This window comes from Equus caballus, chromosome 28, assembly GCF_041296265.1.
Source record: "Equus caballus isolate H_3958 breed thoroughbred chromosome 28, TB-T2T, whole genome shotgun sequence".
Taxonomy (NCBI): domain Eukaryota; kingdom Metazoa; phylum Chordata; class Mammalia; order Perissodactyla; family Equidae; genus Equus; species Equus caballus.
The window spans coordinates 33668707-33694936 of NC_091711.1; the positions used below are offsets into that span (position 1 = coordinate 33668707).

Here is a 26230-nt window from a genome sequence, read left to right on the forward strand (position 1 = left end):
ATAGACGTCCTAAAATTAAAGAATTACTTTTAGAAAACCACTAATGACACAATCAGCAAGAGAAAACGGTCAATTAGAAGCCAATCAAAACCCAAAATAACGTCTTGCTTCTAAAGGAAATATGTTTAAATGATTCTAGTTAAAGCAATATTTTGTGTTAATTTCTGGGTATACCATAATGGCTATTGTGGTAGTCTGAATAATGGCCCTCAGAGACATCCACATCCTAATTTCCAGAACCTGTGAATGTTACTTTCTGTGGCAAAGAGGGCTTTGCAGACGTGATTAAATCAAACCTTTCTGAAGTAGGGAGATTACCCCAGATTATTTGCGTGAGCCCTAAATGTAATCACAGCTGTACTTATAGGTGGGAGGTAGAGGGAGATCTGATAACAGGAGGAAAAAGCACTGTGACCACAGAAGCAGAGACTGAGCAATGCGGCTATAAGCCAAGGAATGCTGGCAGCCACCAGGAGGCGAAAGAGGAAGGAATGGATTTTCCCCTGGAACCTCCGGAAGGAACCGGCTCTGCTGACACTTGGATTTTAGTCCCGTATAACTCATTTTGGACTTCTGGCCTCCAGAACTATAAGAAAATTAATTTTTGTTGTTTTAAGCCACAAGGTTTGTGACAATTTGTTACAGCAGCAATAGGAAAAGAATATAGGTGTATAGATAAAACTGTGGAATTTTAAGCCTAAGTGCCTGTGTATATTAGTACTGATTCTGTGATACAGGTAAACTACAGAAAGGTAAGGATTCACACAGCTAAAGTAGTTCAAATTGCTACGATTCCACCTAACTGCCAAACATAAATGCCATCTTTTTGATTCACGGCTTTCACCTTTTATTAGATTGCTGGTTGCAACTACTGTTACATAATTTCATTATAGCATTCATCATTCTCACCCTAAATTCTTCTGAAAAACGTAACTGCTATGAGTGACATTTTTATATGTTAGCTGTTTCTGTGTGAACAACAAAGGAATGGGCATTGGAAGTTATAAACAATTTTTTAAATGCTCTTTATGGTTACAGCAGAATTTTCTCACTAAATTGACCTAAGAATCACTCTAAACTAAGATGGTACAGTGCTGAAAATCTCTGAAGAAGAAGACTGACACACAAGATGAATTTAGAGTCTACTCACATCACCACATCAAGGCAATGAGATTCTAGAATGTCCTGTGAATAAGCAGGTGGCATCCCTGATAGTCCTTCAGAGGACGGAAGCAACCTGGGGCTGATAGTTATTGCTCCTATAGCTTTAACTAAGCCATCTTTTAAAAATTAGCCTTGAAGAAGGAGAAATCAATCAATATTTTGCTTCTCAGATCTTGTCCAAAAAGAGAAAAGCTGATAATTTTTCAAATCAATAAACATCATGCACAGACAAAAATCATATAGCTATGTAGTTATAAATAATTGAAAAAGTGTTTAAAATCTTCTTAAAATTATCCAAACAAGAAGAAAGAAAGGACAATCCTTGTGTACAGGTATTTCAGTTACTGGCCAAATTCAGATCCTTTGGATAGTTTTAAAGATTATTACATGTTTAAAGATTACTACGTGAATGAATAAATGCCTTTATAGTTTCTCTCCAAGTTGTACCAAAGCATATCAGAGTCAGAGCTTAGATTACTCTCTAAACTAACTTTCTATTTCTTCTATTTCCACTTGTAATAGATCTTTTCGAGCCATATGCTGGCATTTTAATTTTTCTATAGTGATACTAATCTCTAAGGCAAGGCAAGATGCCCTTCCAGTATTTCCCTAATACTATGTCCTCTTGGAAAGGATCACATTTTTTGTTATAATCTATTATGTTATTAGACACATACTATGGCAAAAATCATTCAGAGGGGTATCGATCTTCTATTTTCCATATGTATACCACTTCCTGAATAACTTCTACTCATATTAATTGAATAGCTTTCAAAAGGAACAAAGCATTTGGTGAAGTGTTATTTATTTAACATCTGCTATGTATATGGCACTATGGGGTGCTACAAAAATAAATAAATAAAATGAGAACAGTTTTGTCCTCAAGAGCGTATACCCTCATAAAGGAAGGTATTACAATTATACAAACAGCTATAATGACCAGCTCAACGTAAAGCATGTCATAAGAGAAGTTGTCCATAAAGTGCGATAGGAATTCAGAGAAGAAAAAGATCACCTAAGAATAGGGAAATCTATGAATTTAGCATTGAAAAAATGAGGATTCTGACTGGCCTTCAAGGAGGGGAGGGGAACGACATAAAGAAAAGAGAAAAACTAGGCTGAAACTTTAAAACCTAAACCTAAACTTTAAAAACCTAAACACCAGGCTGAAACTTTAACTTTGTTCACTAATCAGTAAAGACTTAGGGAGACTACAAAAAATAAAGTCAATAGGAGTAAAGCTCTGGGCTTGCTCGTTTTGTCCTCTTTTGGAGAACTGGAGAGGTGAGAATGGGGAGAATTCCACATTTACTTCAGACGTCAGCAAATTTTATCAGGACTTTGCAAAAGAAAGGCAACATGCTGAATGACTGTAGAGCAAGCCTTAGCGCCTGCAACAGAGCGAACAGGACATGAGGGGAGCTGTTCAGCCACTTCCGAACAGTACCCCAAATTCTAAGTGAGGAGTTAAGTGAGGCTTCTCTCAGTGTCCAGTTCTTTGACAGCCATATAATACATGGCCTCTATTTATAACCAAAGCCTACAGCTGCCATGAAATCCCCTTTTTATCTCTAAAGACTGCTAAGTGCTTCCAATATAGTTCAGGAATTAAACTTTATTTCCAAGATCTAGGCATCTCAGCATGATTAATGGGGTCTTACAATGTCAGTGTGCCTGTTCCTAATCTTTGTATTCAGAATACCAAGACCAGGCCTACACTGCTGATCTTATGAGGCCCCCTAGTGTTCACAATGCAGACACTTAATAATCTGAACACACATTTCAGAAAAACCTTTAACTGTAAATAAACTACGGAATCAATAGGTAGCCCATTAAAGAAAATCATTTTAGGGAAATACATGATACAGATGAAATGTAAAAGATCTTATTTTAATTAATTCATCTTGAACTACTTTAAGCCAACTTTCAGAAGATAAGTAAAGGCGTAGAAAAGCCTAAGCAATATTTAATACTAAAATTTTTTCTCAAAATTATGGTCTGTTATCATTTTGTTTCACTTTTTTATTTCTTGACCCAGCTAAACTACTAATGTATCATATATAGCACTCAAAATAACACTCAAAAGCTTTAGACAGCAACACGTGATTAAGTCTTTTATATCACTTGTGTAATTTTAAAAAATAAAATTTAAAAAGTCACACATTATTTTCCTCAAAAGTTGATTTATCTTCTGGAGTCTCATAATACTTCGTCTGTATCATTATAACAATTGTCATATTTATTACACTATTCTTCAATGGCATTCTCTTTCTTACTGTCTTAAAACTGTGGCTTCAACTGAGGAGACACCCTAGTATTTAGCAAGCAACTGAGAAACGCGTTACAAATGACTTCACTGTAAGTACCCAAGTCTGCAAATATATACCCTTCTTTTTTATGCAGTGAGGGAACCCATCCCAGAACCACTATCAACCCTCCGTCCTCATCCCCACTGCTAACCCTCTCTGTTCCTGGGCAGACCCATAGAATTCCTGTCCTCTCAATAATATTAGGAAGAAACCTTTCACCCTCTTCTACTCCGCCCTTCCTCTCTCTTACCTCCTCCTCAAAGCGGGAGACACTTATCTACTTGTTAAGACTAAGGAAAGGGCACTAGCAGGGCTAACTCAACCCCTCACTGACTTTCTCTTTCGGGATCCAGCCTATTGATGACAGTCCCTCTCCCAACACAGTTAGCAGCCTGCCCCTGAGGGGTGAGACCTACAAGCGGTCCAGCTGTCTGCCTGTGAGTGGGTGAATGAGTTTAATAGAGTAGGAGGAGAATATAAGTCACATTCTCTAATATTAGCTGTAAGCTAATATTTCAATCCCTAACTTCAGAATCTATTTCTAAATTGTATAATAGCGTAGAGGAGAAAAGTATGACCAATTATCACCTCAACAATGTAAATGAGAGCCGATTACCCCTTTAATAACACAATTCTCATTTTCTGTGCTTTTTTCACCAGAAGGGAAAGGAATTGAGCATTACCCTGAATATACTTGAACAAACATCATTCCTTGTATATTCCACAACAACAATGAAAACCAAGACCTATGGAAACAAGATCTTACATTTAGGCCACTGATCATTTACTATCTTCTACTTTACATCAAGTAGACACATCTTCGAAATGAGAAGAATTTTCCTTGAACATATATATCAAGTCTTACTGAGTACTGTTTTTATGCCACTCATTAAATAATTTGAGGTAATTTTATATACTAAGTGAAGCTTCCCTTGATATCTCCAAAAGTAGTAGAAAATGACTGCCTTTCTAGGTTAAAGCCCTTACTTTAGTTCAAAAACATGTATCTGAGACTCATACTTCTTCAAACCAAATGTACTTTAGATTTTAAAGTATACCATAAATCTGCATAGAATCCATGAAATACATGAAGATAGGTGAATAAATGTTGCTTCTGGCTTGGCTTATAAACTATCTTATTTTTCTTGTATTACTGTGGGTTTCTGTTTTCTTGTAATTTTTTAAATCTGGCACCTAAAAAAAAACTACAACCAACTTTTAGCACTAAACCAATGCTCACAAATCATATTCATTTACATTGACAGCAGTCCCAGAGTATAATCTGCATTAAAACAATTCATTAGATTCTATAAATACTCGATCACTATTATCAAGAATCACATATATAAGATCATTCCAACTTCACATGGCATTCAGGCTAATTTTCACAGTGATTTTTTTTTTCTTTTTGTTAATTGCCATGTTGTTTTCTGATGGAGAGAAAAATCACTTAATTTCAAGCACCACCATAGCCTTATGTTTTGGGACAGTGGTACAACACACGTATCAGAACACGGCAGGTTAGCAACTCACTGGCTACACATTTAGAGGAAAGGGCAGAATGTATAGGCTATGACAGACCTGTGTTCAACCTTCCTATTGTAAATAGAGGGTAACACACACAACCTCTATGCTCCTCAGTTTTCTCATCTGAAGTTAGACATGATAATCCTTATCTTATAGAGTTTTCAACTCTCTGAGAAAAAATATATGAGAACTGCAACACATAAAGGTGTACAACAAATGGCAGTTATTGTTCTAATCAGTCTCAACCACAGTTCTAATATGGACGAAGGCCACCATGGATTTATGGCATTGCTGCAACAATATTTGTTTAAAGAGACTTTGAAGAACACACTATATTTAGTTTCAAGTCAACTTACCAAGACAGGAGTACAAACCCTGACTTATCCAAGCTAATATGGCAAGAGTTATGAGGTCACCAAAACTAGCTGCAATGGGTGTAGCAACGTTATCAGGATTTATGCCAGTCTTCTTTGAACCAACGATAACCCCAACCATTATTATTCCTAGAAGAAAGAAAGCTCATTACTTTTATGCTATGATTTAAAGAAAATCAATCCCCCTAAATACTGAAATATACAGACGAGACAAACAGCATATCAGTTCCAGTTAGCCTGCTTAGATAAGCTGACTTCAGCTAACAAAACATTTTACTCTAATGTTTTGGCAAAAATGCCTTTCAACAAATTCCAAGTGGGGATCACGGAAGATTTGAGAAGTTCAGTGTTGGATTTAAAGACCTGAAAAGCTACTGTAAAATAACATTAAAGCTAAAGTTTCAAATTTAGTAACATACATGCCTTAGATGTAATGTATTCATGTGTATCAAACCCAAAGATTTTATTTTAATCCTCAAATAACGTCACAGTCAATAAACCCATGTGAAAGAAAGGTGAGTCATATTTATATGCATAGCAGTTGGGAAGAAGACCAACAAAAACAGATTTGTTTAGACAGTGGTAGCCAGAAATGCTTGCTTTATCGTATTATTTAGAAGAACTAAGAGGAGGGAAGTATTAAATTTTGAACACTGGAGGCCAGAACACAAGAAGCAGTCATTTTTTGTAAAAGATATTCTTTAAACCCAAAGTTTCTGTCTATGAACCTACAACTAGAGAACAGAAGATGAAAATGTGATTGTGTATTTGTACTTTTAAACCTTTATTTTGAATGTGAATCATAGAAATGGGAAAAAAATAACAGTTATATCCATATGCAACTGTACAGATTTTCTCATGCCAACACATTCATTAAGAGGATGCAGTGCAGAGAAAATTTAAAATTAGTTATTTATGTGCTAACCATAAATCAACATGGAAGCCTAAATATGGCTAGAGAAAAAAACAATTTCGCCACATTTTTAGACTGAAAAAAGTCTCTAAATAATTTTATTCTAGCATGCTCATTTTATAGATAATAAAACTGAGGTCCTAGGAGTAAGGTTTAAATTCTTGCCTAAGGTCACATAGCTTGTAAGTAACTCCAGTCCAGTGTTTTTTCTACTACCTCATAAAGCCCATATTATTAAAAGTAGAATTTTTGTCTTGCTTCAATGTCTCACATTCTGGAGGCTTTTTCAATCTATGAACTTACTTTTCCCACAACATCATCGTAAAAAGAAAAAAAAGTAATAGCAGAAAAGTTTTTTAAATCTATTGCATGATAATCAAGATGTGATCAGACAGGCAGAATTCTTTTTTCAAAATCAGCACAGTGAAAGATCAATAGGCAAGTTCTCCTATGACAGAATGCCATCTATATCTTTTCAACTAAAAACAAGTATTTTGACATCGTGGACCAATGGAAAGAACTGGGAGTCAGGAAACAGGTTTTGACTCTGATTTTTCTGCAACAAGCTGATGAAATTGGACAAGTCACCTTAGCTGAGTCAGTTTGCTCACCTACAAAAGGTAGTTAATAGTGTCTGCTCTACATAGATACGGGTCAAGCTATTATAAAATTAGAACACATATTAGTCAAAGTAAGAAGCCTTAAACAAATATATTTTTAAAATCCTAATTTTTATGGTTATGAAAATGCTAGGCAATATAAAAAACTTGTGAGACTGAAAAATTTTAAACAATTCTTTATAAATGAAACAAAATTAGAAAGAGAACAGAAGCAAATAGCCTAAAGAAATAGCATGTCAATGCTTAAACTTTATTTTTCCCCCAGCTTAACTTCACTCTGCTTTGGCCAGTGTTAACTCCATTCAATTCTAGTAATTCTATATATAGACAAGGAACTACCCCTGACATAATTAAGTACTAAAACAAAATGCTTAAAAATATTTTAGAAGTGAGACATTCATTTGAATGAGATTCTCTAAATTACCAGAACCTGGCCAAAAAAGTTAGCTTCATTGTATGATCACCTGATATGAGAATCTTCCTTTTTTAACTTTGCTGGTGATACAAGGGTGAAAAGATCACAATTATAAAATAAAAAGAATGAAGTCTTTATGACTATGATTCCATAATAAGCTAGTTCTCTAGTGTAAAGTTCATATTAATAAATATAAAAAATGATATCCCAACTGAAAAATTCTAATATAGTTAATCTTTAAAGCCTTCTGGCTCTTTAAAATTCTACAGCCAACAACATGCTGTGCTAAGCATATGGTTATATTTGCATTGCCACAGAAACAGTGGAGAAACTTTTTTGAAATCTGAAACTTTAAAAAATTTTAACAGAGGGACTGATTTTGAACCTCAGAATTCCTGGAATACTTGTTACTCAAATGACAAGCCAGTAAATCCTCTGCATGGCTTCCAGAAAGGAGTTTCTCAATTTAACTTAGAGAAACAAATGAATATCTAGGCGATTTTCCTGATCTTGTTTTGGAACTGTACCAGGGTACCTAAGGCCAAGAGACCGCCTCAGAAAGCCTGTTGCACACTAAGGTAGGCATATAAATATATGTGAAATAAAATATTTCAAACCTTTGTAGATAACTTTTCTCTGCTGTTTTATAATGAACAAGTATCATTTAAATAAAAATAATCAACATGGCAAATAAATCATTTGCAAGTACAAGGCTGTGGAGTAGACATTGATAAATTTACTCACCCTGCAGAAGAGATGCAATGAAGGCAGTTGCTACACTGCTAGAGCACAGAAGAATGGAATGATCAAGATAGTATTTGCCCTCTGGAATCCAGCCCAATATAATCGCTGCCACAGCTGCTAGAAAACCAACTACTGTTGCTTGAACCTAAAAAATTTTTTTAATAAAATCCAACTGAATTATTCATTTCGAGAACACATTTTTTAATTTGATTATGTACATACGCACATAAGAAGTCAGCAGAAAGCATTACATATGGTAACTGAGCTGCCTTACCTTTTGAAGAAGCTACTATATTTCAGTTTTAATATTCTCTAAGGCGATAGGTTTTCAAACTGCCCTGATCCGGTGGCAGTACGTACGGAATGGGGTCCAGGAATCTGTTTTTAACAACCACCTCCAGTGACTTTGACGGTGTAATCCACAGATCATCTAAGAAAACACCAACCTTAAGACTGAAAAAACCCAATCCACATGACTGAAGTCTGAATCTAGAGGCAGTGTTGGCAAGAGACTGGATTTTGCAACTGAGTCACATGAGTTTGGCTCCTAGCTGTACCACTTAATCTTGTGGCAGGTGATTTAAATGCAACAAGAATTTATTTAGAATATACTTTGTCCAAGGTGTTATGCTTGGTGCTACAACAGTGGTAAAAACAGATTTATTCCCTGCTACAACAGAGCTCTCAGTTGGTGGGAGAGAGAGACATTAACAAATGACCTCACAGATAATCACAGTCATGATTAGTGCTATAAAAACACTAGTTCCTAACCTGTAAAATGACAATGATAACATCAACCTCGTAAGGGGTGAGAGTTAAATGAATTACATAACATATATAAAGTGCTTCCCACAGTGCTGGCACAAAGCAACACTCAAAAAAATAAATAAATAAAAAGGTAACTAAAAAAAGTAACACTGACTGAACTCTTCAAATCATACTGGTACAATGTTAGACCTAAAAGAAACCCTAAGAGATCATCTAGGTCACTGACTCTTAACTGTGTTTGTGTCAAGGACTCCTTTCACAATCTGGTAAAAATTTTACAGAGATTCTTTTCTCAATGAAAATATAGATGCACTTAATATCTTGAGTAGAATTTCTAGGTGCTCACAGATTTTGAAGCCAATCCATGTACTGGAATCCAGGGCTCTGGGAGAAAACCCCAAGCCGTCTGATCCTGTCATATAGTAAATTAAGGAACAGCTGGGGCTAGCGAGTCCAGATTTCCTAGATTACAGCCCCCGACCTCTCATTACAGTTCCTGCTGATGTCACCCACAGATTCAGAGCTGGGATTCAAGCTGTAAGCACCATTACGGCTGTACCAGTTGTTTAAATATTTCAGCATTTTCGTCCTGGTTGATAAATAATATAATATGTAAAAGCAGTAAAATTAATAAATGATATAAATTCTAGCATGGTGATTCCAACATTTTTCTGGTTTGACACTAAAATACAGAGCTAAGAAGCCTGCTGCAGACATCATGGCATGTCTATATGTACGCATCTATGTATCTAGCTGGCTGTTTACGAGGAAAGGGAAGCACACAGCTCAGATGAGGAAGTCCTGTTCTCTCAACCTGCAAAAGAAATGTCTAACTGTACCCAACAGAAGAGTGAAGTCTGGGTTCAACAAGCAGCTGCAGAGATTAGCAGGGGCCATAGATGTTGGTGTGGGGCACATCCCTCCCGGTGAGGTAATGGTTCTTCAATGAGATTAGGAACTTTGCTTAATTTGACAACTCATGCACTGGTTGAGGTGGCCACCTCGTACAGTTGTACAGAAATCTGTGACAGGTAATCTGCTTGAGATCCCACTTAATAGCCAGAAGAGCAAACAGCCCACCCAGTGAGACCACGAACCTCCTCTATCCTTTCCATTCTTCCCCACCTCCACCTTCCACAGCCAGCGCCCAGTCAGAGGAGCCTTTGCTAGCCCATCCCACTCCCCTCCCCATGCTCATCTACTCCACAAGCTTTAGCAGATGGAGCCTTGGAGAGAGCACAACCAGTGCCCCCCCTCCACTGCCGCCCCCGCCCCAACACACCCCCAAACACCTTTTCCTCTCCCTTCTGCTTTTGTGCACAGGTAACTGGGCTCCCACCAGTTGCTGCCTGACTGGCTGGCACCAATTGTGTCCTGATGGGCCTGTGTGGGCTTCCCTGTTTCTCATGCATCCTTGGTGGAGTGAGACAGGCAAAGACACAGACTTCAGGCTATGGCAACTAGGATCAGTGAATCCTCAGACTTCTCTGGCTCCCATCCTGACCAACAGTTGCATGGAGAGAGGAGGACAAGGGAAGGGTGGAGACTAAGAGTGGAAGGAAAAATTAAAAGCTGAGATGGAAATTACTAGGATGATTTGATGAATAATTTACAACTCATATTACTTGGTAAGAGTTTAGGGTATTTAAAGAACAAAATGAAATATATTTTCAAATTTTTATTTATAGATTAATTTACAGTAGTCTACTGGTTGGTAAATATTTTGATTATCACTCCTGCTCAGATTCCTGCAGTTTCAAGCTGAAAGGGATCACAGACATCTCTAATGCAATACTGTGACTTAAAGAGGCAAGTGAAGCCCGGGCAGGTGAAGTAGATTAACAAAGGTTATACAGGTGGTTAATGTTAGAGCTGAGATTAGATCCCAGATTTTCTCATTTCTAACCCTGTGATCTTAGAAGCAGCTGCACATTTTTTTAAAAGCCCATATTCCAAAAATTCCTTTATTTCTTTGTCTTTGAAATGCATTACATGAAATTACTTTTCTGCAACCATGTTCTCAACATTATGTCCTAGTGGAGCTAACATTAAAGTGAGCAGCATTCCCTAAGCTCACAGTTGCTAGAGCCTTACGGGGGCTGCAGTCTTACGTCCTGGGGACAGGAGAGGGCGGCGAGAGAGGAGGAGATACTCACCTGAGATTAGAGAGAGCTGTAGATAATCTATATATAATCCACGGTTTAGTGTATATATAATTGACAGTTTAATGTGTTCATTTATATTAACACTAGTGACATTAACAAACTGAGGAAAGCTCAGCTTCAACAAACATCTGGCCGTAATATATAAAACAAAGCTAAGTTTAATTAGAGGATTTACTTAAAAAAATCAAAGTAAAAAAATAGCATCTAAGCAATGAAGTACTAAATATTTATTTGTACAGATGCTAACTCAAATTCTGGCACTATTACAAACTTATGATAGAAAATATTTTGTTTTTTCTATATTTTGCATATTATGTGTTTTTCATATTTAGAAGAACCTGATCAATTTCCAGAGAAAGAAAACTTTCAGAGGTCATGGGAGCAATTTATTCTCACTTTTTCATGACACCAAATTGTTCTAAGTTCCCTGAAACAATTAAATGGTAGACTCAACAGCACTAAAATTTATTCCGCTCTTACAGGTAATTCCCAAGATCCGTAAACCCAAGATCTGTAAACAAATATGTGTATCACTTACCTGCTTTAAAGCCAAGTTGCCAATTATTAGGTTCCACTTTTCAATGGGTGAATCCATCTTCCCAATATTTACCTGTTAAAGTGGATATTTTCATGTATCACTGAATAATCTACATGCTCTCTACTCTGCTTAAACAGCAATGAAGTCTTAAAGCCAAAGATGATTCTTTGGTAAATCTGATGAGCTCACACTGCACTTTAAATATAACTCTGAATTTACTACCAGTCTTGCATCTCACATTCAGCTTGCCTGAGATATTCAGAAAAAATAATGTTTGTTTTTTACTTAATAACTAGCTCACAGGAACCAGTGGACCAGTTAATACTTTCCATCTGCCCACTGATGTTATTTTACAACTAACATCATCAAGTGTCATCCTAATATGCCGAATTTTATGTACTGAGGCCCAATATAAATAATTACATAATTTTTTTTTTTTTGAGGAAGATCAGCCCTGAGCTAACATCTGCCGCCAATCCTCCTCTTTTTGCTGAGGAAGATTGGCCCTGAGCTAACATCCATGCCCATCTTCCTCTATTTTATATGTGGGACACCTGCCACAGCATGGCTTGATGAGCAATGCATAGGTCTGCACCTGGCATCTGAACCGGCGAACCCCGGGCCACTGAAGTGGAGTGTGCAAACTTAAATGCTATGCCACAGGGATGGCCCCAATAATTACATAATTTGAGCTGCTAGCATTTAATTCCACATCATGAAAGTAATGTAATTTGAAGAATTACTGACAAAAAACCCAGATATAAACAAATCATTCATTTATATATAATTTATATTTGAGTCATGACTAAAACTGTTAGCAATAAAAAATTCATTCAGTTCATACATGAATTTTTTTTTTAAAGATTTTATTTTTTTTCCTTTTTTCTCTCCAAAGCCCCCCAGTACATAGTTGTCTATTCTTCGTTGTGGGTCCTTCTAGTTGTGGCATGTGGGACGCCGCCTCAGCGTGGTTTGATGAGCAGTACCATGTCCGCGCCCAGGATTCGAACTGACGAAACACTGGGCTGCCTGCAGCGGAGCACGTGAACTTAACCACTCGGCCATGGGGCAGGCCTCCATATATGAATTTTGATCATGTATCTCACTACTGTCATTTATACATCTTTCTGCTAAATGCAAGAATACTCTCCAAAAAAATAGTAGTATTGTTCACATATTCAATTGCTCTGTAAGCTAAATCATGCTTTTCAACCACTTAGGATTCAAATAATGTATGTCCAAATCTGACGAGTTTTTCGAATGCAGTCATTTGGAAAGCAATGAACAATCATTATTAAAAACACTATATGGAGCTGGGTTTCAATTATTCATCATCTGCTGGGTCATGGAAGATGGGTGAATGGGAAAAGTGGGAGACACAAGGATTGTTATTTATGGGTAGTTTTAACCATGGACAGACTACAGTTTAGCTCACTGGCTTCAGACCGGCAGGCGAAGCGCTACGTCAACATTTCCTCTATCAGTTCAGCAAACAGATTCTACTCCCTAACCTCACCCTGGACTGTAGTCTCAAAGCATCCAGCAGATGCAAATATTAAGATTTCTCAGTGTTTCAGAATAATTATTCATGGTGTCTTTATTTGCACATTTCTTTCCTAAGCCTGGAAATCTAAATTATTGATGAAATTTGTGTTTGTAGCTCTAGCAACCTGGGTCTTTGCTCAAATGAGTAATAAGGTACAAGCAATGTTTAAAGAGTGGACCTACCTCAGGTTTAGTGTTCAAAAAATAGGTATGAGAGAAATTAGTGTTATTTTTAATAACTTTTAGAAAGATGACTATAGGTATTGGAAACAATCTAAAATGATTCCATGAAACAGTATAAGATGTCAAGACTCCAGGATTGCTTGATGACCAATGGAGACACACGTATATTAAGCTCTAGGGAAAGATCAAGAAAGGTAGAGTGGCAGAAGGAATGAGTGCTATGAATTAGGTATGCACCTGTGCCAGATCCACTTTGTACCACCACCACCAGTCCCTTCTAAAGCCTAGAGCGACATTCTTCAAAATCCCCTTCCTTAGAGCTTCAGATTGCAGTCTACCAGTGAGAGGAACTTGCCTAAGATTTGAGAGACAGAGTGAAGGAAAGGCCACTATTTTTGGAAGGTCCTGGAGGTCAGGCATGGGAGGCACCCAGACCTCTTTGCGGCAATGCCCTCCTGGCTTTCCTCCCCTGCTCCAGCGCTTCCGGCTGTTTCTCTGTTCTTCCATCACAGGTCTTCACTTCAACTTCTCCCACTTTCGTGTAAGCCCAAACTGCTCTATTAGATTCCTTCGTGCCACAGTACATACCACGGCTCTCTTTTCCTGACCAAACCCAGACCAACAGAGCAACCTCGCACTATTGAATTAATCTGTTTTACAAATGATGATGATCACAATCTCTAAGTCTCCTCCAGATCTAGAAGTCTTGAATCTGTAATTCTTTTAGTCTAAGATAAATAATGAACAGCAAGTTAATGTATGATGTGAAATAAAATATATTTCACGAAATATAATTTGATATGAAATCATAATGCATCATGTGAAACAAAAAATAAAAAGTAGAATATATTCACAAATATTAATAACCTTTTTAACAAAGGAAAGACTTTTACAAGTAAGGATTAAAGAAATTAAACTAGAGGCCGGCTCAGTGGTACAGCAGTTAAGTTCGCACGTTCTGCTTCAGCGGCCTGGAGTTTGCTGGTTCAGATCCTGCGTGCAGACCTAAGCGTCACTTGTCAAGCCATGCTGTGGCAGACATCCCACATATAAAGTAGAGGAAGATGGGGACGGATGTCGGCTCAGGGCCAGTCTTCCTCAGCGACAAAAAAAAAAAAAAAAAAGGAGGACTGGTAGCAGATGTTAGCTCAGGGCTAATCTTCCTCAAAAAAATAAAATAAAATAAAATAAAGAGAAACGTTGACTCAAATTTACCTAGTTAGGGAAAATAGTTATGGTATGGGCATGCATTGGAGGTGGGGGCGGGGGTGGGGGTATGAGAGGACACAGAAAATTGACCTTTGTGTCCTCTTTCTTGCAGAAGCTGCACCAAGAATTGAGCTGACTCACCCTACTGTCCAGTGGCCTAGGATTAATACGAACCGTCTAAATTTTTTCAGAGCAGAGAAGGGGTAGCATGAATGTTGTGTTTAAAGGCTTTTGCTAGACCTGCTTTTATTAGATTAGATGACCTGATGGTGCTCAGCTAGAGGAACTAAGAACTTGGAAGGTGATAAACTATAGCAGGGTATGATCTGATAAAGTCTTCTGTTTAACCCAGATTTATTTAAATTACGGATATCTTAAAGTACTAGAAAAATAGGCCAGTATTTTTGCAGAGACACCACCTAGTTTTTTAGGAAACAGTTGAGCTAAGGTGGCCAGAGCCTGAAGATGTGTCATCTTTGGCCAACACAGTGGTTTTAAATTTCTGAATCTGAATGCCTTTAGGTAAAGTCTGCTTTTTATAATCCCTAAACCATTCCGGTTCATAAATGCATGTTATATGTTATTTATCTGACCCTGAAGAACATGAGTTATGGCTAGGATAAGATTTATTGGGGCTAAAGATAAAAGTTGGTTGGTATGACCTTGAAACTACAGATTTACAAATACAGTTGCTATAACTGACACTAGAAAAAAATGTTTAATATGTAAATACTTGAAACAAGTGTACTGAAAGCCCCCATTGAAGTATGTCTTAAGAAAACAAGTATGAAGTATATGTACAAAAAAACAGGTATACAAAAAAATAAACTATTGTTATTTCTGGGTGATGGTTTTATGGATGGTTTTATTTTCTTCTTTTTCTTTAGTGGATTTTTCAAATTTTCATCAGAGAACAAGTAGTACTAGTATACTCAGAAATTTTATTAAAAACACATAATTGGTGAATTTAAAAATCAGCAACTAGGGGCTGGCCCCGTGGCCAAGTGGTTAAGTTCACATGCTTTGCTTCAGCAGCCCAGAGTTTGCCGTCTTGGATCCTGGGTGCAGACCTACACACCACTCATCAAGCCATGCTTTAGTGGCATCCCACACAGAAGAATCAGAATGACTTATGACCAGGATATACAACTATGTACTGAGGCTTTGGGGAAGAAAAACAAAAAAGAGAGGAAGATGGGCAACATGTTAGCTCAGGGCCAATCTTCCAAAAAAATTAAAAAATAAAAATTGGCAACTAGTAAAAGAAATAGTTGCAGCTTTTTGTCTAAATTTGGGTTCTACAACATAAATGACAGTAAAATGTGAAGAGCATTAAGATGAAAACCATAATATAAACTAAGATCACTCTAAAAATATGAGGAACTGGAAGCCAGCTAAAGAGTGGCTTGTATACAGCAAGACACTAAACATTTGGAAGAGAACAAGAGGAAGAATGAAAAAGCGGAAGGGGTAAAAGGAAAACAAAGAAGTGGGAGGAAGGGGAAAGTTTTAGGGAAAAATTTTGTTTCCATTTAGAGAAGAACTAGAAAAGTGAGCATAAATTGCATAAAATCCTTGAGTGTTAGCCACTGAATATTGATACGTTTTTTCCCAGAGGCTGTAAAATCTGCTCTTCTAAAGTTTTCAAACAGGTAGATCCTCATCTACCTAGAAAGACACACCTGCAGTCTTGCACAAAGGGTGACAATTTGACTAAATGACTTCTCTTATGGATACCACAAATCAAATCATAGAAATATGCAAAAAAGTCCCATAAAATATTAGTATGAGTTAATTAGTAGTATGGAACCACTCAGCTTAAAAAGCCTAAAATCTCTAAATGCTATTCCCACCTAAAAGAAACTAGGCCTCCTTACAGAAATGGCTGATTCCAGGGCTAGGACAGGGAAAGTATAAGATGAACCTGGAATATCTTGTTGTGCCAGAAAGTATCAAAGTGCTCAAAAAACAATGGGGCCATGTCTAAAGGACACCAGAACCAATTTGAAAGGGCTTCCCCCTGGGAAAATCCGAGACAATCTTGGCATCAAAATGACTAATGGTAGTAATAGATGATAACCCATTGAATAAAACAAGAATCCATTGAGTCCATATTGAGGATGAATGGATGGGTGGATGGACAGACAGATGGATGAGTGGATGGACAGATGGATAGATGGATAGATGGATAGACGGATGGATGGATGGATGGATAGATAGGTGGATGGATGTATGGATGGATAGAGAGGAAAGACAGGGAGAGTTTTTCATTAGTAGAATGCTAACCAATAAATGTAGAAGGAATAACAGAATTAGAAAATCACCATTTAGCAACCTTCAAAGTAATAATGGATTAGCCAAAAAGCACTAATATATGCTAAGGCAACTTGCTAAATTTGGTTAAGAAAAAGGAAATTTCCACAATCTCAAAGTATCTTCCTACAGATTACTTACTAATTACAAAGGGGTAAAATGTAACTTTATATTGGAGAAACCTGGCAAACACTGTTATTCAAATAATCAATGAGAAAACTGCATGATACTATTTATATGAAATCCTAAAAAAGTGACCAAAAGATCAGTGATTATTTGGGGCCAGAGGTGGTGACAGGATTGATGGCAAAGGAGTATGAGGGAACATTTTGGGGCGAGGGAAATGTTCTATATCTTTTTTGTGGTGGTAGTTACACAGTTTAATATATTTCTCAAAACTCATCAAATGATACACTTAATATGGGTGCATATTATTGCATGTAAATTATAGTTCAATAAGGTTAATTTTTTAAAAGTGGTAAGATAACTTTATACAACAGTCATTTTTTTTAAAAAAAAACAAACATTTATACTTCTACTAGCTGGCTTTGTCAAATATTTAAATTTGACCATATTTAGTATACCAATATATCACATATATGTTTAACATCATTATATTGTCCCATAGGTACCTGAGGCTCTATTTGTATTTCTTCAACCTTCTTTTTCTCCTCTCAGTTCTGCATACTGGATAATTTCTGTCAATCCACAAATTTATGACTTCTTTTGTCTGCTATCATCAATCTGATATTGACCCCATCAAGTAAACTTTTCATTATGGTTAATGTACTTTTTATTCTAGAATTTCCATCTGATTCTTTTTTAGAGTTTCCATATCTCTCTTAAGATTTCCTATCTGTTCACCAACACATTTGCTTAATTCTTTGAACATTTTTTCCCTTTAGTTCTTTAAATATATTTATACCAGTTACTTTGAAAAGTTTTGTTAAATACAACCTCTGGGCCCACTTTGGTCACTTTCCATTGGCTGAATATGAATCACACTTTTGTGTTTCTTTCCATATCTAGTGATTTTTGGTTAAAAACTAGACAGTGTGATAATGTGTTATAATAACTGGATAACATTATGTTCTTCTTAGGAATACTGAATTTCCCTTCTAACAAGCAGTTAATTCGCCTAGACTCAAACCACAGACTCTTGCCTCTCCTACAGTGTGGAGCAGGACACGTCTCTGCTTCGTTCTTTCAGTTACCAACTATTGCTTTTTAGGCTAGCCCTTTGGGGATCTTTTCTATACTTGTGTAGTTTAATTGTCAGCCAAAGATTTGGACAGGATTTATGCTCAGATTTTGTGGCTCATCCTTTCTGAAGTTTTCTTGCTGCTGGGATTTCCCTATAAATTTCCACCTGCTCTGTCAGCTCTAAGCTCTGTTATCTGATAATTCAAGCCAATAAACTTCAACTTTCTGCCACTGTGACTATGCATAAGTCACAGAAGGCACTTACTCAAAAAAGCAAGAAACTCACAATTCTTAGCCAGTACATTTGTCTTTCAAGTAGAGGCCCCTCCCATGTTTCTGTCTTTTTTTTTTTTGCCACACTCCTTGATCTCTGCCACCTCAGCTGGTAAGACTGTGGGTTTTCTGGCACATGAAATACAGGGATTGAGGAACTCCCTCAGGCAAAAAAAAAGCCACAAATTTTGTAATTCTTACTCATTGTAGTTATGGTCTTTTAAGGGTAAACTCTAATTTCAATCTGCTTTTGATCATTTTCCATTGCCTTCAAATAGTTTATCTAGATTTTGTAATTGTTAATCTCTGGGAAGGTTCACTCAACCACTTCATTCCACCATTAACTGGAATTGGGAACCCTGTCATATATTTTTATATGCTTGAAATATTTTATAATAAAACATAATATTCTAAAACACAAACATACACACCCTCATATCTTTCTGAATGTACAGGGGTGATGCATATGCTCATAATCTCAATTGTGGTAGTTTCACAGGTACATATTATGTATTGAAACTCATCAAAGAATAGACTTTGAATTTGTTGAGTTTCCTGTGTGTCAATTATATATCAATAAAGCTTCAAAGAAAGGGGGGAGCTAAAAATCTAGTTGATTGAAATGGTTTTAGGTTAAAGATAAGTATTTTTAATCCACAAAGCTACGACTAGAGGTTGGTATTTATAACTTAAGAAACATACCTTAAAATGAAGAACTAATAGGAATATGCAATCTATTTCTATCTAACAATCAGGTTGTCTGACAAGAACATGTAAAATTTAGAATTATATCAAATTTAGAAAATAATACTGAGATTGTAGTTGTATCTAAATTATTCCATGGTTATTCATATAATTATTTGGGGCTTTAATTTTTATTTATTTTAGAAATTTTACAATTTGAATTGGAAGTCTAACATAAAATTATTAGAGAAAGAGGCTTTCCCTCCACTGGAGTGTAAGCTCAATGAAGGCAGGAACATTTTCTGTTTTGTTTATTGCTGATTCCCTAGCACACAGGGCAGTGCTTTGTATATCGTAAGGGCTCGAAAAGATTTTTCGAATTAAAGAGGTAAAATATTATAAAATAATTTCAGAGAATCAAGAGTTCTCTGAGAAGAGGTTTAAGACAACAGAAATCAGTTTTGCCTAGAGTGGGAAAGAGCTCATCAAATTGTGCTAGGCAATTTGCTCCTGGGAAATAGTTTTACAGACATTTTTTTTTAAATACTGTCTTTAGGACAGTGGATACCACTTTTTGACTCTTTTATATCTAGCATTCAGAAGCATAAAATTTTAGGCCTCAGACAATAGAATTTAAACCCAACAATTTATAGAACCACTGTACTTGGTTTATTTTCCAGTTATTTATTACTGTTATATATCTATAACAATATCTACTATAATATATATCTACTGTTGAAAAGATAAAAACCCAGGAAAAATTATTCAAGTTGATCATCATACCTTTGGAAATAAATTTTGACTTAAGAGGGCAAGATAAAGTTGGCTTGGATTTGTCATTATTAAGTCTCCCTTGTTAAGATAGAAAATCTATTTTATTGAAATATCTTTTTATCTGTGAACATTTAATATTTAGCTTTATAGAATAACAAGTTTTAAAGACAACTGACCTTCAACAGATTGAGTGAGTAGGCCATATCTGATATCTTGTGTTTTAAATTCTCTATGTTTATACTTACCCAAGGCCTTCCTTATAATCCTATAAGCTCATTTATCCTGACTCTCTGGCAGACTATTATAAAAATGAGAAAAGACCCTTTAACAGAGAAAAAGATTAAAGTAATCATAGACTGGCCTTCTATAACTATAATGATTTTTACTCCTGGTTTTACAAGAGAAAATAAATAATGCATAGGAAAATTGTAAAATTTTAAAAAGACATTTTTTGCACATAGATGAAAAGCTGAATTTCAAACAGTGCTTGTTTTAAGTTACAAAAAAAATTACACTCATCCTCCCTTCTCCCTGGAACCAGCCGGTACAGTTAGGAATGTGCTACAGCAGTCCCAATTAGAGACAAGAGGCAACTAAATTAACATAGTGGCAGGTGGGGCATAAGAGAAAGGGAAAAGAGGTTTCATGGGTGGAACTGACAGTCTAGACAGTAACTGGATGAGGGGGGTTATTGGTAAGTTAATAAACTGATACGAATTATAGAAAGCATGGCTGGAGTAAGAGAAGATAATGAGTTTAGTTTTGAATGTACTGAGTGGTACAGATAGTTGAAAATTCAGCTCTGGAGGTTAGGAAAGAGACTAGAGATATGGATCTGAGAGACAGCAGTGTGCCATCAGTGGTGGACTAGGCGAAACTACTGAGGAAGAACATGTAAAACTTCAAGAAAACCTCATATCAAGAGGATGAGCAGAGAAAAAGAAATCAAAAAAGTAGACTAAGCAGCCGCCATGGAAGATGGGAGAATAAGGAGACTGTGGGCTCTCAAAGTCAAGAGTAATAAAAATTTCAAATAGAGAACAGTGAGTGAAGAGTCTAAGAAGGTGAGCCTCTCGAGATTTTGAGTTGGTTTAACAGTCAGTGGAGTAACAGAATTGGAATACAGCTGATAAAGGTTCTCTAGCATTTTGCAAGAATGGTAGTACTCTGCCTGGCAAACTTGAGATCAAATTCCCTAAGCAATTAAAACACCACAAACTAGATGAATATACCATGTCATCATAGCTTGACAAGTTACTATTTTTCCATCTACTAATTTGTTTATTTTTACCACTCTCAAATCCAGAGAAAATTTCAAGTAACCACTCCCAGTCTTTAATTTCAGCTAATCCATCAGCCACTTCTGTTGGCTCGCTGAAAATTAGTTCTGGGCTCCAACTATGTCTCATATATCCATGGCCACCGCCCTGACGCAAACCAACATCATTTGTAGGCCGTATTACTGCCACAGACTCCCAACCTGCGTCCCCGCTTCAGTCCTTAGCCTCCTAGAGCCCTGTCCCAACACAACAGTCAAAATAATGTTAGAAATATGTATCAGATCACACCACCCCCTGTTCAAAACCTTCCAAGTGCCTCCCATTTCACACAATAGCCAAAGTCCTTCCAGTGGCCCACAAGGTGATCTCATGCCCTGTGATTTTCCTCATCTCTCACTTGGTCCCAGCCCTATTGGCCTCCATGCTGCTCACTAAACAGTGGTTCTCAAACTTTGACGTGTATTGGAATCATCTGGAGAGCCTATGAAAATACAGATTGTTGAACCACACCCTCAGAATTTCTGATTCAGTAGCCCTGGAGTGGGAGCGGGAATTTGCATTTCTAACAAATTGTGATGCTGCAGATCAGAAGACCACACTTTGAGAACCACTGATCTAACACATCCACAACATTCCTGCCTTTGGCCCCGGGCATTACCTGGGACATTCCTATCTCAATAGCCACAAAAAATTACAGTAAACAAATTAGTAGATGAAAAAAGTAGTAACTTGTGGCATCAAGCTATAATACCAAGGTGTATCCATCTAGTTTATAGTGCTTTAATTGCTTTGAGAACCTAATAACTCCTTCAGTTTATGGCTCAAATATAATCAGTGACACAATTCTTGACCTACGAAGACAGCAATTTCACTCCTACCTCCCCAAAGAAAGGCCCAGCTAGACCACCCTGCAGTGCTATTAAATTTCCTATGTGTTGAGCTTCTACCCAGCTTGGGAGTTCCCCCCTCTTAAATATGAACAGACAAATAATACAACCAGACGTTTGAGGAAAATATGTAACATAAAAGATGGCCACCACAACAAATAAACTAAAGTTCACATAAAAAGATTAGGATTAAATTCGCCTTTATTCAGTTTTAATGGTAATACATGATCAAATTAAATAGAATTTAATTTGCAGCACATGTATTCTTTTTTAACCAGATTCCTTACAGCACGGCCCATTTCAAAATGGACTGGCGTGTTTAATCTATTATTTGAACCCTAACAAATACTGGATAATGCTCAACAAGGCTGCTTTTAGAAATATTTTCTTTGAGGTAAGCCAGCCAAAATTTCAGTGTTCCTGGAAAAGTTATCAAGTTGCTTAAATGTTTGTATGCTTAACTATATTTATCAGAACAAAGTTCATTTTCCAACAAAATGAAACTAAAGCCACCTTTTAACTCTCATTCTAATAACTTTCTTCTCCCTTAAATGCTGCCGCTTGTTTTTCAAAACCTCTTATTCTCCTCTCCTGCCAAAAAGCCTCTTGGATTGAGTTCCCACCAGTTCTTAAACCCACCAGTAAGCCACCGGTTCTTAAAACATAATACAAGTGGAGATCACTGGGAAAAGATGGCAAATGGAACACAGGTATATAATTTCACTAACTCTGAAAACCTTAGCAAAACTACACAAAAGTTTTGGGTTTTTTTTTTTTTTTTTACACAAAAGCTAGAGGTATACTGGGCACACATTCCTGCTGGATGCCAAATGGCCAAGTGTTAAAAATCAATATTCAGCTGACAGCATACGTCACCATTATGTAATGAACTTCTGGGTTACTAGAACAAGTGTAAAATGTAGTCAAATGTTTAAAATTGTATTACCATTTTACTATTAATTTTTAAAAAAATAATTTCATAGCACTGAGAGCTGTGAGATTGATCCTGTGGTCACTATACTTCATATTTGCGATTCTATATAGATGCTCACTTTCAAACGAAGCCAGTAGAAAATCAAGATTGTTTCTGCCTAGCTTCGCCAGTCTAGATACTGCTGAGAATGATGGTGCTACCAGATTACTAGGTTCTCTTTCTTCTCAAATAATAATTGATAAAAGACGTATCTGCTCTTTAATTTCGAGGTTTGAAGATTTGGTTGTTAGCGGTGATGGAATTTCCTTGAAATAATTCCATAAACTCAAGTTTTTTACACTTCTTGATGATGATGCTTTCTAAATATTTTCAGATGAGTCTAAAACGGTTGCCCTACCTTATATTTTTTTATTTTCATACTTTTACACATACTTACTGTTTCATATGATCACTTGAGAAAAATCTGTCTTTAAATCTTGAATCTAAAAGTGTAACAATAGAGGGGCTGGCCCGGTGGCCAAGTGGTTAAGTTCGCGCACTCCGCTGCAGGCAGCCCAGTGTTTCGTTGGTTCGAATCCTGGACGCGGACATGGCACTGCTCATCAAACCACGCTGAGGCAGTGTCCCACATACCACAACTAGAAGTACCCACAACGAAGAATATACAACTATGTACCGGGGGGCTTTGGGGAGAAAAAGGAAAAAATAAAAAAATAAAAGCGTAACAATAGAGCAATGTAACTGGCTTCCAAGACACCAAAAAAGTAATGAACTTCCATCTATATCTCAGCTTTTATTGCATCCATGCTGATTTCAGGATCTTCTCAAGAGTAGAATGATAGGACTTTTATAGCAGCTATTATGTAAGAAATACTTGTATGCTCCAAGGTACATCCATTTGGTTACTTAAGATGGTTCCTGTAAAAGAACTGCTTTCTCTGTCACCACTGGTTATTAGACTTGTTATTGCTACTTTCGGAGTCCAATATTAAGGCTATTTTGTTCAAGAAACTGTTTTTAATATATAACTTCTCTTCCATCTTGTTTTAATATCTTGAAGAAGTACATTACAAGGCAGTGTCAAAATCTCTTCTATGTTATGCAATTTTCCTTAGGCCAATAGAAGTTTTCACTCCTGGATTCTAGAATCAGTAGTACTCTAAATCTGGTAAGAGAGGCCCCAGCTCTGAGACCCATGACTTAGAGGGCCTCACTATGGCCCTCCTTTAGCTATGCCCCAGACTCAGGATGAGAAGTGCATAGGGCCCAGGTGGTGTGCCCACTCAAAGCCTATGGATCATCCCCTTGTAGGAGACGCTCCAGATACCTAGGACCATAAAGTTCTCTAACCAAATGGCCTGGAACCCAATTCCAGGGCCTCTTCCTAAACTCAATCCTCCTGAAGGCAGACCATGCCACAACTGGGTGCACGCCCACCCCAAGGAGTGCTCAAAGGGTGGCTGTTTGCTAGGGGTATAGATGGAGCTTGGACATGGGGCCTGAGGTATGTATGAGGTCTTTCAAATTGCAGGACATAGAGCCAAGGGTGGGGGAAAAAGGGGGGCGGGCCTCAGACCAGAAGCTAGCTCTCCACAACACCATGTTCCAAAACAGAACTTAAGAAGTCCAAGAAGTCATAATTTGATTTTGGACTTCCAGATCTTCATAAGGATATATCTGCCAAGGTGGAAAGACAGAGATTTTTGTTAGGTTTGTAAGCTTGTTGTATAATTTTAAACGATGTAGGCATATGTTACCTGCTCGTATTCCTGGCCCAGGCCCAACTGTTAAAGTGAACTTGCTTAGAATGCTTATAAACATTTGACATTATGACACTGACATCATTACACTGATTAAGATACAACAGTAATCTGGAAGAATCTTTTCCCAGATTTTGATATGGCTGACTCACTTTTATTATTCACGTGCCAGCCTACACATCACCTCTCAGAGAAGTCTTCTCTAACCACTAATATAAAGTAGCCCTCATGAACCACCCTTCATCACATTATCCTGTTTCATTTTCTTCATGGCCCTTATCAATATCTGAAATTATTTTTGTAAATTCCACCACAGTGGGGACCTTGCCTGCTTTGCTATTCATTTATAGACTAGTGGATTCTTATTTGATGCCATGGGTTATAATCTGTAACTATCATTTATTTTGTGGCTCAGATTGTCCCAGATCTGGCTACTATGTTACACCGTATCCTCTTGTCATGGCCCCATCTTTTTTTTTTTTTTTTTTCAGCATTTCTTTACATTCTGGCACCACAATATGTTCCAGGGTCATCTTACACTTTTATGCTCCAGACCAAGGAGCCCTAATTTCTATTATTCTCCAGTCTCTTTAATCTTCAATAATTACAATGATTACATGCAAAATTATAGACTAGCCTACAGTGAATTTACCAAAGTCATTCTACTTTATGAGATTTGGCTCCACCTTAGTGACTAGCGGATATCCCCAGACACCATCTCCAGCTCACCAACCAAGTACAGAGATAAGCAATAGGACTATATCTTTAAATAATAATTTTTTAAAATAATGAATATCAAAAGTTTAAAAATATTAAATACCAAAAACGTTGTGTTTTTGGTGCTAAGACCAAAACCTCAGGAGAGGATCCTTACAATGTAGAGGAGAAGACTATTAGGTTTTTGTTACTGCTGTTATTTATTGGTTTTATAAACTGACAGAGTTATCCTGTGCAGGTAAAAGGGAAAGTTCTAGAATGTGATTTATTCCATTATATATATACTAGCTCTGTGTCCTCAGGAAAGTTACTCAACTGTTCTAAACCTGTTTCTCCTCAACAGGAATAATTGGGCTTATCTCATAGTGTTGTGATAAGATATCCTTATAAAGCAGTTAGCACAGGCCTGGCACATGATGAGAGCTCATGAATTTGCAATGTTTATTATCATCCTGGGCAGAGTATGGCTATATGACCTTTTATATGAAGAGGCTTAGAAAGTTCCATAGGGCACATGTAGCATTTTCTCTTAATTGAGCAAGCCCATAATGTTACTAAAACATTATTTAATGCATTTCTTTTCCAAACATCTGCTTTACTCCAGAAACTTTAGGGAACTCACAGTTGCCCCGGGGGGGAAAATGGGGAGAGGGCAGGAGGAGGAGAGAGCGCTCTTGTCAACAACACATTTGCTCAACTTTCACGTTTAATTACCTTCAGATACACAAATTTTTTTTTCCTAGTTCACAGGTGGATTCATTAGCTGTAGCTTCTTTAAAGAAAACATAGACCAATGGCACTGCAATTAGTAATACCCTCTGACGGCTTAGTTAATCATTGGCTAACATTCTGTGGGCAGAAGGTTCATCAAAGTGAATCTCACTAGCTACATGGTTTTAACCATAACTTGGTTCCACGATGGCTAAACCTC

At 37.0% G+C, this 26230-nt stretch overlaps 1 protein-coding gene across 9 annotated transcripts in view; it reads right to left on the reverse strand.

Annotated features, from left to right (window-relative positions):
• SLC41A2 (solute carrier family 41 member 2) overlaps nucleotides 1-26230 on the reverse strand; it is a 124717-nt gene that overhangs the window by 52897 nt on the left and 45590 nt on the right. For all 9 annotated transcript variants that reach the window (XM_070254577.1, XM_023631763.2, XM_023631762.2 and 6 more), the window contains exons 4-6: nucleotides 11538-11609; nucleotides 8067-8211; nucleotides 5357-5503 (exon numbers count right to left, since the gene is read on the reverse strand). In XM_070254577.1, coding sequence (XP_070110678.1) covers nucleotides 5357-5503; nucleotides 8067-8211; nucleotides 11538-11609 — 364 coding nt within the window. The remainder of the gene's footprint in view (nucleotides 1-5356; nucleotides 5504-8066; nucleotides 8212-11537; nucleotides 11610-26230) is intronic.